The sequence below is a fragment of the Eptatretus burgeri genome, chromosome 6 (genome assembly GCF_056783735.1).
Source record: "Eptatretus burgeri isolate ZD-2024b chromosome 6, Ebu_testis_v1, whole genome shotgun sequence".
Taxonomy (NCBI): domain Eukaryota; kingdom Metazoa; phylum Chordata; class Myxini; order Myxiniformes; family Myxinidae; genus Eptatretus; species Eptatretus burgeri.
Genome location: NC_140966.1, coordinates 37,050,369 through 37,067,868, shown reverse-complemented (window position 1 = coordinate 37,067,868; position 17,500 = coordinate 37,050,369). Strand labels below are relative to the sequence as shown.

Genomic DNA, 17,500 nt, shown 5'->3' with positions numbered 1-17,500 from the left:
TTGGCATTTATGACTTTTATCCTGCCATGTTAATCTGTTGATGGAGGTAATGTAGAAACTATGAATATGTCAAATTTTTCGTGTTGCTCATCCGGCACTATGTGTCAAGGCTAACAATCTAAAGTGACCGGTCTCAAACGCTACCATGGGCACCCAGACACGCCACCAATATGAACTGAGCTGTTGAATGTGGCGCAAAACATCCAAAGAAACTACCATAACCGAGTATTGTGATCCATCCTGTCCCACATACCCGTCGTAGACGGGTATCTACTGGTGGATGTAATTACCGGTAAGTTGCACATCATGTTTAACATCGAAGCAGGGAATTCAGTGAGGGCACTGGTATAAAATGACCTTCCTTATTCAAAAGATATCATCCACAACCAATGTTTAACATATCAAGAATGTTTAGCATCCACAACCTTGATGCAGATGTGATCGGTGGCTTTGTAACCCAATCCAAAGGACTGCTTGGTGTTTGTTTTATTCTGGCTTTAAATCAATGGGGTGTGATCACACCCCAAATGTCTTTGTAAAAGGTTTATTTTACCTTAGCTGAAGATAAGGGTTAAGTTACCAGGTTGGAAAAGGCAGTTTTTTTGTTTGTTTGTTTGTTTTCACAACAGAATGACGATTAGGAGGGAAGTGAATTTATGTGCATTATCATACTTCAACGTGACTATGCCAGAGCTGATTACATATTCGCCCAAATTCTACAATGGTTTATTGAGTGTCACAGAAGAAGATTCATTCTGTACTCTTGAGTGACCTTTTTACCTTCTATCTTTAGGTTTGTAGCCCATTGGAATATCGCCAAATCTATGGCAGCATACTACCAGGAGTCTGGACGTGCGGGAAGGGATGGGAAGATGGCAACATGCTGTCTTTACTACTCGCGGCGAGATAGAGATCAGGTCAACTTCCTACTCATGCAAGATATCCGAAAGAGCCAGGTGAGCAATTTTTTCTTGTTTGATTTTATTTTTTACAACAAGGTTTTGAGGATATTTTATTTCAGCCCATTCTAACGATGCCCCTATGATATAGCAGTCTACAAAATGTAGATTTGAATCACATATAGACCAGGATAGATTACCTTTCTTCTTGAGGGTCATGAGCTGTCTGGGTTTTTAGCAATCTTTTGGTGGCCTGCCTGTCATTATAGTCACCCAACTGATAATAAAAATGATCCTTGGATTAATTTAGTTTCCAGAAGCTTCGAATCCTAATTCATAATCCTTAATACTCATGTGCTCAGCTGGATTTTAATCCCCACAGTGACCATGCCATGAGACCACATTGAAGAGTTTGGTCAGAGCAGGCTTTGATTTTTATTTATTTTCTTTATTTGGCTTTGCTTTATTGATCAAAGTTGATTTTGGTTGAATCAGAAAGCTGGACGATGCAGTTTATATTCTTACAAGTAATATAAAACTTTTAGAAAATGCAAAATGATGGAGGGATGGTCTGCCAAAAAGTATGTTAACAAGGTTGGGATGATCACAAGAAATTATCATGTGAAACCATCTCTCCATCTATGTTTGAATGATGGTTGTTGCCTGTCCATACCTCCATCCATTTGCAATGGTGGTCTATGTATGTTGATTGTTTCCATGTATGAAATTGACCAGCGAAATATTAAATAGTTAACACACACACACACACACACACACACACACACACACACACACACACACACACACACACACACACACACACACACACACACACACACACACACACACACACACACACACACACACACACACACACACACACACACACACACACACACACACACACACTTGAGCAGGTGTTTGTTGTGGTTGGGAGCCCAAATTGAGAGAGATGCAGACTGTCATTTGCAGGCACAACTGTGCTGTATCACGTGGTTGGGTTTTCGTATATCATGACTCGCCCGCGAGGGGTGGCAGTGATGTACATCCGGGCGCGCAATAAAGTGGAGTTACTGCTAACGCTCTCACTCTCCATGTTCCGCTGCAACTCGGACATTACAGTTGGCTGACGAGGATGATTAGTAGACGAGTCACGGCGCACGGACAGGTGCCCGTTTTCGTCGGAGACGACTTCTAATTGTTTTCGGAACAATTGGGGTGCTATTTCCACGCGAATGATGTGGTCGACGGGAGCAAGCAGAAGTCGATCTTGCTCGCCTCGCTGTCGACGGAACATTATCGACTGCTGAGTGATTTGGTGGCGCTGGACAAGCCCAGTGGGGACACGCTGTCATTTCAGGACATTGTGCAGAAAATGAAAGCACACATGGCGCCGGAGAAGTCATTACAGCTACCTCGATACCAGTTTGATCACCTCGCGAAAGGTACCGGGGAGCGCGTCACGGATTTCATGGCGCGAGTGAAGCATTCGTCCGTGGCCTGCAAGTTCACTGCGGGGGAGCATCCAGCTCGGCTCAGAGATCACTTTATTTCTGGTTTACAAGATGCAAAAATGGTTTCGGCGATTCTATGGCTGAAGGGTGAAGCCATTACGTTCCACTCGGTGGTCGACACTGCTACAGCTGTCGAGCAGACTCTTGGAGATTTTCGGGCCATCACCGGCCGCGGCATGCCAGATGGCCCGGGGGCCCACGCGGTGTCGCGAGCGCCCAAGGACGCATGCGCGACCTTCGGTGCGGGCCGGGGCCAGACGTCGCCGCGCGGCCGCACGTGCGGCGAGGTGACCCCGCGGTGGTGTTTGGGATGCGGAGGTCGACACCTGCGGCGTGTGTGCCCGTATAAAAACACCATGTGTTTACATTGTCGCAAGGTGGGTCATCTGAAGCGTGTGTGCCGTGGGGCGTTGGCCACCGTTAAGGTCATGGACAGCAATGTGCGGGGCGACCCGGGGCGGAACCGGCAGCCGATGATGAGCCTGTTTTCAATTGGTTCTGTGGCGGCACGCCCGATGACGGTGGAAATCGAAGTGAACAAAATGCCGATCACATTTCAGGTTGATACGGGAGCGGCGGTGTCGATCATCGGCGAACAGACCGCACGTAGACTCAACGGCCTGAGGCTTATCAGGTCAAACCTCACACTGTACACGTACACCCGCGAGAGGATAACGCCCATCGGGATGGCAGACGTGTCTGTGGGGTACCAAGGCCAGGGCGCCACGCTTCCGTTGTATGTCGTGCGGGGGAGGGATTCGTCTCTCCTAGGCCGGGACTGGCTGACCCGCATCAAGCTAGATTGGGCCGCTGTTCACCTTGTGCAACCCATGCCAAGCCGATGGGAGGATCAGTTGGAGAAGATTCTTCAAAGACATCAAGGTTTGTTTTGCGACGACCTTGGGAAACTCAAGGACGTGCAGGCAAAGCTCTTCCTGAAGGAGGGGGTGGTTCCTCGTTTTTGTAAACCACAACCGGTGCCGTATGCCTTGCGGGACAAGGTCAAGGGTGAACTGGATAGGCTGGAGGCCTGTGGGGTGATCGAACGGGTGTCGTACTCAGATTGGGCCACCCCGGTTGTCACGGTGCTGAAACGGAATGGAGACGTCCGATTGTGCAGGGACTTCAAGTCCACGGTTAACCTGGGGCTCAGCGTGGAGCAATATCCACTGCCGTTAATCGATGAGATAGATGCACGATTGGCGGGGAGTCAATACTTCACGAAGCTTGATCTGCGTGATGCATATTTTCACCTGGCGATGGATTCCGGGAGTAGCGACCTTTTGACAATCAACACGTGTCAAGGGCTCTATCAATATACCCAACTCTGTTTTGGGATTGCCTCGGCCCCGGCCTTGTGGCAGAAAGCCATGGATCAGGTTTGCATTGGCCTGCCCGCTCAAACCTACCTGGATGATGTGCTCATTCCAGGGAAAACGGCGGATGAGCACCTTGCGAACATTGCCCAAGTTGTGACTAAGCTGGAAGCGTGTGGCTTGCGCTTGAACAGGGACAAGTGCGCGTTCTTCAAGCAGCGCTTGGAATACCTCGGGCACATCATCATGCCGGAGGGGCTGTTGAAAGGCCCTCAGAAGGTGGAGGCCATTCAGCACATTCCACCGCCTCGCGACAAGACTCAGCTGCGCTCCTTCATTGGTATGGCACAGTATTACCAAACATTCGTGCACGGGCTCAGCTCGCAGCTTGCGCCGTTAACATGGTTGCTCAGGAAGGACGAGCACTGGGCCTGGGGGCCTGTACACCAGGCGTCGTTCGACCGCGTCAAGCGGCTGCTCACAGAGGATACGGTCTTCGTGCACTAGGAGCCTGCACGTCCGCTCTTATTGGCATGCGACAGCTCTGCATATGGCATCGGGGCAGTGCTCTCCCACAGGATGGACGATGGTTCCGAACAGCCTGTTTGTTTTGCATCCCGGACCCTGTCCACAGCAGAGCGGGAATATGCCCAGATCAAGCGCGAGGCTCTCAGCCTCGTCTGGGGTGTGTGGAGGTTTCATCAATACCTGCTGGGGCGGCATTTCACTTTGCAGGCGGATCACAAACCACTTCAATTCATCCTGAGACCCGAACGCGGGGTACCGGTGGTGGCGGCCGAGCGAATACAGTGGTAGTGTCTATTTCTTGCTGCTTACAGCTACGATATTCAGTTCCGAAGCACTGAAAAGCATGCTAACTGCGACGGGCTCTCACACTTGCCTTGCGCGGAGGGTCCAGCTTCGTCTTAATTGGCCGACCGGGTTGATGTGTTTGCACATCATGATCCAGTGCTCGCCCTTGTCGTTCAGGCGATTTCTATGGGGAATTGGAGCAATCTGCCTTCAACACCGGCATTTCAGCCTTTCGCGTCGTACGCATTGGAGCTGTCATTGGTCCAACGGTGCGTTATGTGGGGAATGAGAGCGGTGATTCCACCAAAGTTCAGGCAGCAGTGTTTGGAAGAACTGCATGCCAGTCACCTTGGCGTCGTGAAGACCAAGAGTCTTGCTCGTAGCCTGTTGTGGTGGCCGGGGTTGGACAAAGACATTGAGCAGTTGGTTCAGCATTGCGCCACGTGCCAAACAGATGCTGATAACCCGCATCGAGCTTCAGGACTATGGCCGACCCCAGTGAGGGCCTGGCAGAGGGTTCATGTGGATTTTGCGGGGTCGGTTAATGGCAAAATGTTTTTGATTGTGATCGATGCATTCTCTAAATGGCCGGAGGTTGTAGTAATGCAGCATACATCGACAAACATTACAATAGAAAAACTGCGGACGATCTTTGCTAATAAAGGATTACCCGAGATTCTGGTCTCCGATAATGGTCCGCAGTTCATCGCAGGTGTATTTGATGAGTTTATGCGTCAAAATGGTATTCGACATCTGAGGTCCGCACTGTATCATCCTGCGACGAACGGGCAGGCGGAATCATTTGTTAAAATGTTGAAACGGGCTTTGCGAAGGGGGGGGGGGGTGTTGCACCTGTGCAGACGGTGGTCGATGTCTTTTTGCTCCAATACAGGAGCGCTATTCATCCTGTCACGGGCGATTCTCCTGCCATTCGTCTCTATGGACGGGCATTGTGGTCCAGACTGGATTTGCTGCGACCTGGAGGGTCGGTGAGTGGGGCGGTGTCGCGCCCGACGCTGCTGCGCGGTTTTGATGTGGGACAGCGTGTTATAGTGCGCGATTATTTCCACGGTTCCAAATGGGTGCCGGCTGTAGTCTCTGTGGTACTGGGGCCGGCGAATTGCATGGTGCGGACCGATGGTGGGGAGGTGTGGAAGCGGCACATGGACCAAATGCATGATCGCTGTTCAGCGTCACCCCTCCCCCCCCGTGCCGAGTGATGTGGGACCCCCACCTGTGATGTCGCTGTGGCCAGGCGTTTTATCGCCAGGGCCGGACGTGCCAATGCCCGCGGGGTCTTCACCTGATTCAGTCCTGCCCGAGGACGACGAGCAAGCTTGTCGGCCGGGGGCGGTTGTTGCGGATGGGGCAAGTCCAGCGAGGGTGTCACCTCGACCTGGGCCGTCTGGCGGCGCTGCCCTCCCAAGGCGGGTCAGGAAACGACCGCGGTACTTGGAGGATTTTTAATGTTGATTGGTTTCGTTTGGTCATGTTATAATTGTCATTTCATCATTGGAATTGTAATTTTACGAGGGGAGGAGTGTGCTGTATCACGTGGTTGGGTTTTCGTATATCATGACGCACCCGCGAGGGGTGGCAGTGATGTACATCCGGGCGCGCAATAAAGCGGAGTTACTGCTCACGCTCTCACTCTCCATGTTCCGCTGCACCTCGGACATTACAACAACCATTATTCGAAGAAAGATGTCGGAAGGATTCACCTGAACATTTCTTGTGACCATCCCTACCTTGTTCACATACTTTTTGGCACACCATCCGTCCATCTTATCTTTTTGCATGAAAAAAAGTTTTTTATATCTTGTTTTTGTACTTTTAAAAATTGCATTTACATTTTTACTCACAACTTTATTTAATGTCTGTCACACACCAATGATGACAATTCAACGACAATTTGCACGGCTGTGTGCATGCGTGCCTGCATACGTGCCCTCACACCTGCAATAATTATCGTATTTATATGATTATAATTATCTTGCTTCAGGCAACAATGATTGTCGGACTGTACGTAATATTCCACTATTAACCACACGTGTACTTAAAAATGTTTTTTTTGTTGTTCACTCCTGTTGGACTGGAGGTAATATTACATCGTAAACCACACCCATTTAGGTGTGATTGGCCCTTGGGCAAATCTGCTGTCATGGCCCTGCCCCCACCAAGCTGATTGACAGGTGTTGTCCCACCCACACCTCTTTGCCCTTCCTATTTCCATGCATATAGTTATTTTGAGGATTTGTGTTGTATTAAACCTATGGAATATCCATGACATATCTACACAGGAAGTCTAGCGACTTCCTGATAATTTCTGGAAATTAACTTCACATCATAAATTCAAGCCAGAATAAAGTTCGTAAATTTATTTTCACAATTAGACAATTGCATGCATAATATATGGCTTCCATTCAGCCATTGTCATCACAATTTCAAGAATTAACTGAAGTGAAGAAACTGATCCTACCCATGGTTCATTTTGCTAACAAACCCTTGTCTCACAGACGCGCAAAGGAAAAGTAACGGCCCAGGAGAAAGCAACAATGTTGGGCTTTGAAGCATTGGTTGGTTACTGTGAGGATGTGGGGTAAGAATAACAAAATGGCATTTCGCTTTTTTTCTACAACTCGGGATTGTTGCTTTGTGTGGCCCATGATATTTGCTTGTGGAATGCTTGTGTGACTAAAGTTTTATTGTTTGCAGGTTAACAGTGTGCTGTTACTCCTTTGGAATGTAACGAGCAGATTGAGCACTGATTTTGTCAGAGTTGTGCTTAACGCATGCTAGCTAAAGTACAAATTCTGCTGACCACTTTTCATCGGTCCAACTTTTGCTTTCTTTGTGTTGGATGTATTACAAAAAGGGAAACAGCAGTAGAAAATGGCAAAACAAGCTAGAGCTAGCACACACACACAGAAGATCACAATCACTGCAAATGATGTGGCAGACCACTCGTCCCGCTGCAACAGATCAAGAAAACTTTGAGGGATGTTGGTAGTTGGGTTGACAGCCATAATACTGCAGATACCTGTTGGAACAGTATCGTGACCATTGTGTCATACAGTCATCAAACATTGTCATACACATACACCAGGTGTCGGCAACCTAAACCAGGCCGTGGGCCACTGGGCCACGTTCGGGCCACCTCGCGGGCCGCACCCCCCCTCCCAACCTGAAAAAATAACACACCTAAAATCAATGATAATAAATGTAATTGTAAAGACCTTCAGCCATCTGAAACAACAACAAAAAAATATTTAAGACCAAGTTAAGTGGACTGGAAGCGAAAATAATTTATTGTGACGTACAGAGACTGTGATATATGTGGAAGAATCGTATGTCCACATCGATCTATAATTCCAGCTGTGTGTGTGTGTGTGTGTGTGTGTGTGTGTGTGTGTGTGTGTGTGTGTGTGTGTGTGTGTGTGTGTGTGTGTGTGTGTGTGTGTGTGTGTGTGTGTGTGTGTGTGTGTGTGTGTGTGTGTGTGTGTGAGACTGCTGTTTCTCGACAACCACTGGTCCGATCTAATTGAAACTTGCCAGGTATATTGCTGGGGACCTGAGGATGTGCCTTTTCAAGGTTTGATATTAATCGGACAAGTGCTTCCCAAGTTATGGCCATTTATTTACCAACCAATGGGAAGACACGTTGTTGCGTGGGCGTGGCCGATGGGGAAGCTCAGCTCAGCCGCGTTCCCCATTACGGGTTACAACGTACGGGCTTCCGGAGAGTGATGACTTGGTGTATTCTAATAATTTCTCGATTTCTTATGCGCATTTATAGATAAACACAATGGCCCAAGTTATGATCGTTTTCATATTAGACGGTGTATAAATTTCGGGAACATCAGAGTGCTGGTATGCTCCGAACCAGGAAGTAAATTTTTTTCTCTCTTTTCTCTTCTCTTTTTGTTCTTCCTTGCCACGACATTGCGAAAAGGTAAAATACGTTGGCGCTAATGGAATAATTGGGTATTAAAAATAAATTGCGAATAATCGGAACTGCGAATACTATCGAACTTCCGGGTCACGCACGTACGGGCACGTGAGAGCGAAGAAACGGCCTGTTTGGTTTATTTATTTCTTCTTATTATTATTATTATTTTTTTTTCGGGCACGTACTAGTATGTTAAAATTGCCGTCGGTTCAGAAAAATGTTTCGTGGGCCGCACCTAATGGAAATCCGGACAAGGCGCCGCGGGCTGCAGGTTGCCGACCTCGGACAGACACATATGCAGGTACAACTAAATGCACTGTACATGCATACAAGTATAGATAATGCGTGTGCGTGTGCGCGTGTGGATGCGCGTGCGCACGCGCTGTTGATTGTTATCTCCATAATTTGGGTTCCAGAACAAGGAACAGAGTCCTTTCAGGACTCTAAGTATCCACCTTCGTTTCGGTGAAGGATCGTGATTCATGGCTTCAGTTGTGAAGTTGTGTCATTCTCAGTTTTGGCCTGAGTGCTCTTTTCATCATGGTCACTGAGCCCTGGACAGCCTCCAACTGTAGTTTGTTTGTGGTAATGTTCCCAGGGATGGTTTGTCGGATTTTTGTGAGGTTCTTATTTACCATTCCTGTTGCTCCAATTATCACTGGTACAATTTCGGCACTCTTTAACTTCCAGGATCTTTTCACTTTATTCTTGAGGCCTTGATATTAGGTAATTTTATTGATTTCTACGTTATTTAGACCAAAATCACTTGGTACTGAGACCTCAATTATCAATGCCTTATTTTGCTTTTTTATATGCGAGTGCTCTGGCCGGTCGCAGTGCGCTGTTTTGTATGTTCTCACTGGATGGGATCATCAGGTTATACGTGTACATTATGTCCTTGTTTTCAATGATTGTTTTTGGTTCGTGTTTCCATGAGTTTTGTCGAACTGGGATATTGAAATTTATACATATGTGCTAGTGGATTACTCTACACACCTTGTTGTGCCTTTGGGTGTACAGCTGTTCTGACATTAATTTTTTACATCCTGATAGGAGGTAGCTCGTGCTTTCTGTTTCTATCTTGCAAAATCTGCCAATTGTACGATTGGCTCAGTCCTGCCATTTTAAGCGGTGAAGCTACTTCAATATTTGGCTATTTCCATCCTTCCATCCGTTCATGTGTCAAAAATGAATGAAAAATAACCTTTTTACCCCCAACGTGTTTAATTCTAAAGTTGTAGTGAAGTGTAATTCTAGAAGGTTCAAAAGGGTCATTCTAATGGGTTCTAAAGGGTAATTTTAAAGGGTTCTAAAGGGTAATTCTAAATGGTAAATGTAAAGGGTAATTCTAATGGGTTTTGTTCGCTTCTAGGCTTTGCCTATTTCTTATAAAAATGCCAAACTTCCTTTGGGCATGGGGGCCATTTTTTTCTTTATTATTATTATTATTATTTGTTTTTATCCCCCGCCGCGTGGCGTAAGGGGGATATTGTTGTCACCCAGGTCGTCCGGCTGTCCGTCCGTCCAGCTGGCTGGCTGGGTGTCAACATTTATAGCTGTGAGTGCGATAACTCATAAACTGTTCGCCATATCGATTTGAAATTTGGGTCACACATGTAGCACCTGAAAAGGAAGAAACCCATTGATTTTGGGTGTGGCCAGATCCAAGATGGCCGACGGGTGGCCATCTTGAAAAAAAATTTTCCGCCATATCGATTTGAAATTTGAATCACACATGTACCACCTGAAAAGGAAGAACACTATTGATTTTGGGCGTGGCTGGATCCAAGATGGCCGACTGGGGTGGCCATCTTGAAAAAACAGTTTTTTGTAATAAATGGAAAACCGCTTATCTGATTTCAATTATTTTTGGTTACTACGTTCCTCACCCCTGGGGAACTTTTTTGAGATGATTACCAAATGGTGTCTTGTTTCCAATTCACCTCCCTCATTATCTGGACTATGTATGACCTTTTTCATTCAATGGTGGGGGATTCCCGATCTCTGATGGTATATTTTTATAAAAGGAATTCCTGTGGGGACCATGGTCTTGGCCATTAATAATGATTTGTTCTCCTGTGTGTGCTTGTTACATCCATCCATCCATTGGGACTATACTCTGTACAGACCGTTGATGCTGCTGAAGCAGTCTCCTGGGCTATTGTGTGTGCTTGTTTTCTATTTATAATAGTAATAAAAAGTGTGTGTTTGTGTGTGCACGCGTGCGCACACACACCCTAACAGAGGTGCTAAGCTAAACTAGCTCCTGCGAAACATGCGCCAACAGTCACCCCTCTTTCAAAGTTACTGAGGTCTCCTCTTTCAGCCATGTGAGCCATAATTATAGGCAACCAGGTCTGTTATGCACAGCATTTTTATGCGTGACCAAAAGCATGCAGGGATGTTATTTGCTTAAGGCCCTGTCACACCTTGACGATTTAGCCAGCATATGCCGACGTGTGAAAAATTTGTCTAAAATGCTGGCACACGTCGAATACGTTATGGGTAAGTTTTGTATACGTTAAGAGCACGCTGGCATACGTCGTAGTACGCTGGCATACGTCTTAGTATGCCAAGCTCGTCGACAAATTTTAACATGCTTGAAATTTTTCGACGTATGCCAGCGTATGACTCACACATTCCGCATACGCTGGCCATAAGTTGTAGGCACGTTACGCGATCGTTGACACATGTCGACACACGTTACTTGTAAGTTACTCAAGTTGAAACACGTCGAGGTAATGATTAGCGTCAGTGTTCCAGACTCCATGGTTTTTATTTATTTATTTATTTATTTTCTTCGGCATGACGATGATGTTGACACTTCGATTTCTCGTGCGTTTATAATATAATATAATTAATAGGCTGCCGCTCAACGATTTAAATCATAACCGCACTTGAAATTGAAGTGTCAACATCACTGTCATGCCGAAGAAGAAGGAAAAAAAAAAAACACCATGGAGCCTGGAACACTGACAGGTTCCTCCTGTGTGAACCCCATTTTTATATAGCAATTCCCCTAAATGCTGCTAATACGCCATTATACGGTAGCTGTAAGTTAGTAACACGTTCAGTAAGTTCTGTGGTTGTCCTGAAGACGTCAAATACATCTACATACGTCAATATGCGTTGGAGATACGTTACACGTAGGTTCAAAGCACGTTACTCATAGGTTAGAAATAAGTTTCGGGTACGCTAAACATTACCTCGATGTGTTTCGACTTATGAGTAACTTACAAGTAACGTGTGCCTACAAGTTATGGCCAGCGTATGCGGAACGTGTGCGTCATACGCTGGCATACGTCAAAAAATTTTCAATATGCTGAAAATTTGTCGACTTACTCGGCGAACTACAACGTATGCCAGCGTGCTTCAGCGTGCTATTAACATATACAAAACTTACCCGTAACGTATTCGATGTGTGCCAGCGTATTCAGTAAATTTTTCATATGTCGGCATACGCTGGCTAAAACGTCAAGGTGTGACAGTGGCTTGAATTAACACATAGGGCACACCTGTGTGCAAGCTGTTGCTTTCAATATACTTGGCGTCCTTCATTTACCCAGGTGTTGCCATTTTTTGTTCACTACCTGTAGATATTATGAGAAACACTGATGCGATATCAATGACATTTGAGACATCATTGTCAATTGGCTACAGGACGGGAAGGTGTCTTCCTATTCAGCACTAGTTACAGCATAATATTTAGATGAAAGAAGTCATTTGTGGACGAGTCCCAATCATTACATACTCTGTTGCGAGATCAATCCAGCCAACATTTGTGTCACGTCTCGGCAGCATATGGGCGAAGCATCAAGGATTCTTGCGGATAAGTCAGCACATTTATTGGTTGGCTTTACCTTTGAGTTATGGGGTCTCAACAGTTATTAGCATGCGCACTAATTCCATAAATCAAAGTATGTTTCAAAAAACAAAACAGTAAAAATCCAAGCCCCCAGGCACATTTTTTTCACCTCTTACCTTCAGGTTTTTAATGCTTATTTATTCCATCCAAGCTTATACTCTCCGTTGTGGTTGTAATCGTTGCCAAACTATGAGTTTTAGCTCAATGGGTGTGTCTATTGCCAGTTCATGTATTAAATTTACATTGGTCCAAAGTCCTGTGACTTGTGTTTCACCAGCCAAGCCCATATTGATTGATTCTGTTAATGACACATGTTGAAGTCGCGAGCTTGATCTCAGTTTTCAAACACACCTTTGTTTCCTTTTTAGCTCACCTAGAACGTCGTATCGGGGAGCTTATGTGATGGCACGTCATCAGTCTGTCCATCCATTCGTCCATCCGTCCTTCCACAAATACTTGCAACTTCTTCTCTGAAAATACATATACGATTTCGATGAAACTTTACAACAACATTCATCATGTACCAAATTGTACCAAATTTTGTTCATCGCATTCAAAAAATCGGGCCCAAAGGTGGTCTACGGGGGTTGCTCCCCAAAATAGGTATGTGCTTTCTTCTGAGAAACTACACACATAATTCCGATGAAACTTCACCACAACCTACACCACGTGTGATGCACCAAAGTTTGTTCATGGCATTAAAAATGCAGGGTTTGAGGGGGTTTATGGAGGGAGTTTATGGTGGGTTGCCTCCCTCAAAGAGAAATTTGCTTTCTTGTCAGAAACTACACAAACAATTCCAATGATATTTGACCACCATCTTCATCACCTGTGATGTACTAAAGGTTGTTCACGACATGAAAAAAATTGGAGGTCGAAGGGGTTCTATGGTGGGTGGGGGGGGGGTAGTTTCCAAAATGTGTATTTGCTTTCTTCTCTGAAACCACACACACAATTTCGATGAAACTTGACGATAACCTTCATCACCCATGATGTAACAAAGATTGTTTATGGCATTAAAAAAATTGTCGTCAAGGGAGCCATAGGGGGATTGCCAACAAAAGAGGTATTTGCTTTCTTTTCAGAAACTACACACACAATTCTGATGAAACTTGACCACAACCTTCACAGCCATGCTGTACCAAAGATTGTTCACAACATTAAAACATTTGAGGTCTATGGGGAGGGGGATTGCCCCCCAAAATTGGTATTTGCCTTCTTCTCTGAAACCACACACACAATTTCAATGAAACTTGACCACAACCTTCACAGCCATGCTGTACCAAAGATTGTTCATGGCGTGAAAAAAGTTGTGGTTGAGGGGGGTCTATTTGGGTGGGGTGGGGGTTTCCCCTTAAATCATGTATTTGCTTTCTTCTCTGAAACTACACACACAAAATTTCGATGAAGCTTGACCACAACCTTCATCATCCTTGATGTACCAAAGCTGGTTGACACATTACACCATTAAAAAAAATTGGGCTCTCGAGGTGTCTACGGGGGGTGGGGGGGGTTGCCCCCAAAACAAGTATTTGCTTTCTTCTCAGAAACTACACACACAATTCCGATGAAACTTGACCACAACCTTCAACACCCTTGCTGTACCAACTTTAGTCCGTCGTTGAAGAGGGTCTATGTGGGGTTTGCCCTCCAAAATTGCTATTTGCTTTCTTCTCAAAAACTACACACACAGTTCCGATGAAATTTGACCACAACCTTCAACACCCTTGCTGTACCAACTTTAGTCCGTCGTTGAAAAATTTGAGGTTGAAGGGGGGTCTATGTGGGGTTTGCCCTCCAAAATTGCTATTTGCTTTCTTCTGAGAAACTACACGCACAATTCTGATGAAACTTTTGACAACAACCTTCATCACCTGTGATGTACCAAATATTGTTCACACCATGAAAGAAACGGGGTCGAAGGGTGTCTATGGGGAGTTGCTCCCCAAAAGAGGTATTTGATTTCGTCTCAGAAACTACACACACAATTCCGCTGAAACTTGACCACCACCTTCATCACTCGTGGTATATTGAAGATTGTTCATGGCATTAAAATAAATCCAGAGGTGTTTACTTTTTTTCTCCATTTCACATTTTGTGAGTCATCCATGCCTACCTGGTTCCTGGTTGCCTGGTTATGTTATTCAGCTGCTACTCGGTGAGCGCCCAGGCGTATTGCCTCTATATTTTTGCTTTTCGGGAAGCTAACATCTTGTATCTATGGTTTTTACTCACCTGGAACGTTGTTCCGGGGAGCTTATGAGATGGCGTGTAGTCCGTCTGTCCGTCGGTCCATCCATCCACAAATACTTAACTTCTTCTCTGAAACTATACATACGATTTCGATGAAACTTTACCACAATGTTCATCGCCGTGTATGTACCAAAGTTTGTTCATGGTATAAAAAAAAATCTGGCCCTGAGGGGTCTGCAGGGTTGCCTCCCAAAATAGGTATTTGCTTTCTTCTCAGAAACTACACAACAATTACAATGAAACTTCACCCAACCTTCATCACCTGTGATGTTCCAAAGTTGTTCATGGCATTAGAAAAATCGGGGTCTAAGGAGATGTCAGAGGGGTTGCCCCACAAAGTACGTATTTGCTTTTTTCTCCAAAACTACACACACAATTTCGATGAAACTTCACCACAACCTTCATCACCCGTGATTTACCAAAGATTGTTCACACCATTATAAAAATTGGGGTCTAAGGGTGTCTACCGGGTGGTCACCCCCCAAAAAAGGTATTTGCTTTCTTCTCAGAAACTACACACAATTCCGATGAAATTTGACCACCGTCTTCATCACCCATGATGTACTAAAGTTTGTTCACGACACAGAAAAAGAAATCCATGGGTATATTCTTTCTTCTCCATAACATATTTTGTAGGTCATCCATGCCTACGAGTGGTTCCCTAGTTTTCTTATCCAGCCGCTACCAGGTGAGCGCCTAGGGGTTTGCCCCTATGTTTTTATTGATTAAATAATGTGTTCCCTCCACTTGGAAAGAGTTGTTCACCTTGAGTGACTGCAGTATATGAGCAATTTCTCAAACCGTCATTTTGTCGATGTGATGAAAAATTATTTTCTAAGAAAATGAGAACGTTGAGTGAAGAGTTTACTTTTATTCACTTGTTTGTTGCTGCTTTTTGTAAATTCTGCTTTCAGTATTTTTGCTATCCTAAAGAGAACAATTTGGGTCTTGATCAGATAGTTTACCATTCTATCATTATGTAAATTACTTTTGCTAGAAAAGTATATTAATCATCACCTTGAACAACAACACATGTAAATGGTATCGTCGTCGTCGTTGTCGTCATCGTCTTCCTCACTGGAAGCCCACAGCTCAAAAGAAGCCGGCCAATCCAATTGGATTCCCCCAGAGATGGAGTAGAAGTAAAAGGTAAAAAGTGTTTCCAGGGAGGGGTCTTTCGCAGTCAGCTGATGGAACTGTCATCTGGAGACTCGGGAAGTTGGAAGAGGTTTGCAGTGTAGGGGGTCTACTTCATCAGGCATTCCCTGTCAACTGGTGGTCCCATGACAAGCAGTTGTCCTCCGTCAGGGCTACACATGACCATTGTTTTTCCTCTCATAGGACATTTGGCAACATGGAAGAACAACTTCCTTTGCTTTTCTGATCTGTAGCATTATAGATGAAAGTCTGAATGTAAAGATGCGATATATACGGTGCCTTCAGAAAATATTCACACCCCTCAACTTTTGTCACATTTTGTTGTGTTACAGCCTGAATTTAAAATGGATTAAATTTACAAATAAAATTGTCTGATCTACCATAATACCCCATAATGACAAAGTGAAAACATGTTTTTAGAGATTTTTACAAATTAATGAAAAGCTGAAATGTCTTGCGTCAATAAGTATTCAACCCCCTGAATCAATACACTGTAGAAGCGCCTTTGGCAGCAATTACATTTTTGAGTCTTCTTGGATATTTCTGTGTCACCTTTGCACATCTGGATTTGGGGATTTTCTCAATCTTCCTTGCAGATTTGCTCAAGCTCTATGAAGTTGGATGGGAAGCGTCGGTGAACAGCAATCTTCAAGTCCATCCACAGATTCTCAATTGGGTTCAAGTCTGGGCTTTGGCTGAGCCACTCAAGGACTTTCACATTATTGTTCTGAAGCCATTCCAGTCTTGCTTTGGCTGTATGCTTGGGGTCATTTTCCTGTTGAAATGTAAATCTTTGCTGTAGTTTGAGGTCTTTTGCACTCTGAAGCAGGTTCTCAAGGATTTGCTTGGATTTGGCTCCATTCATTGTTCCCTCTATCCGAACAAGACTCCTCGTCCCCGCCACTGAAAAGCATCCCCACAGCATGATCCTGCCACCACCACGCTTCATGGTAGGAATAGTGTTAGATGGGTGATGAGCTGTGCTCGGTTTCTGCCAGACGTAGCACTTTGCATTCAGGTCAAAGACTTTGATTTTTGTCTCATGAGACAACAATATTTTACCTCATGCTCTCAGTCTTTCAAATGCCTTTTTGCAAACTCAGGGTGTGCTGTCATGTGTCTTTTCTTCAGGAGTGGCTTCCGTCTGGCCACTCTCCCATCAAGCCTAGATTTGTGAAGTGCTACAGAGACTGTTGTCCTTACAGCAGGTTCTCCCATCTCAGCCAAGGAATTCTGTCGTGCTGTCAGTGATTATTGGGTTCTTGGTCACCTCCCTGACCAAGGTCCTTCTTGTCTGGTTGCTTAGTTTGGTCGGATGGCCAGCTCTAGGAAGAGTCTGGTGGTTCCATATTCTTTCTATTTCCAAATAATGGAGCTCGCTGTGCTCTTGGGAACTTTCAACACTAGAAATTGTTTTATACCCTTCCCCAGATTGATGCCTCCTCATAATTCTATCTCGGAATTCTACGGACAGTTCCTTGTACTTCATGGTAGGGTTTCTGCTCTGACATGCACTGTCCACTATGGGACCTTGTATAGGTGTTTCTTTGAAAATCATGTCTAATCGATTTGAATTGACCGCAGGTGGACTCCAATCAAGTTGAGACATCTCAAGGATGATCAAAGGAAATTGTATGAACCTGAGCTCATTTTGGAGTGTCACAGAAAAAGGGGTTGAATTCTTATTGACGCAAGACATTTCAGGTTTTCATTTTAAATTAATTTGTCAGGAA

General features: G+C 45.1%; 1 protein-coding gene across 3 annotated transcripts in view; it reads left to right on the top strand.

Moving 5' to 3' along the window:
• RECQL5 (RecQ like helicase 5) overlaps positions 1 to 17,500 on the top strand; it is a 169,037-nt gene that overhangs the window by 60,132 nt on the left and 91,405 nt on the right. For all 3 annotated transcript variants that reach the window (XM_085884577.1, XM_085884576.1, XM_085884575.1), the window contains 2 exons: positions 794 to 956; positions 7,059 to 7,141. In XM_085884577.1, coding sequence (XP_085740703.1) covers positions 794 to 956; positions 7,059 to 7,141 — 246 coding nt within the window. The remainder of the gene's footprint in view (positions 1 to 793; positions 957 to 7,058; positions 7,142 to 17,500) is intronic.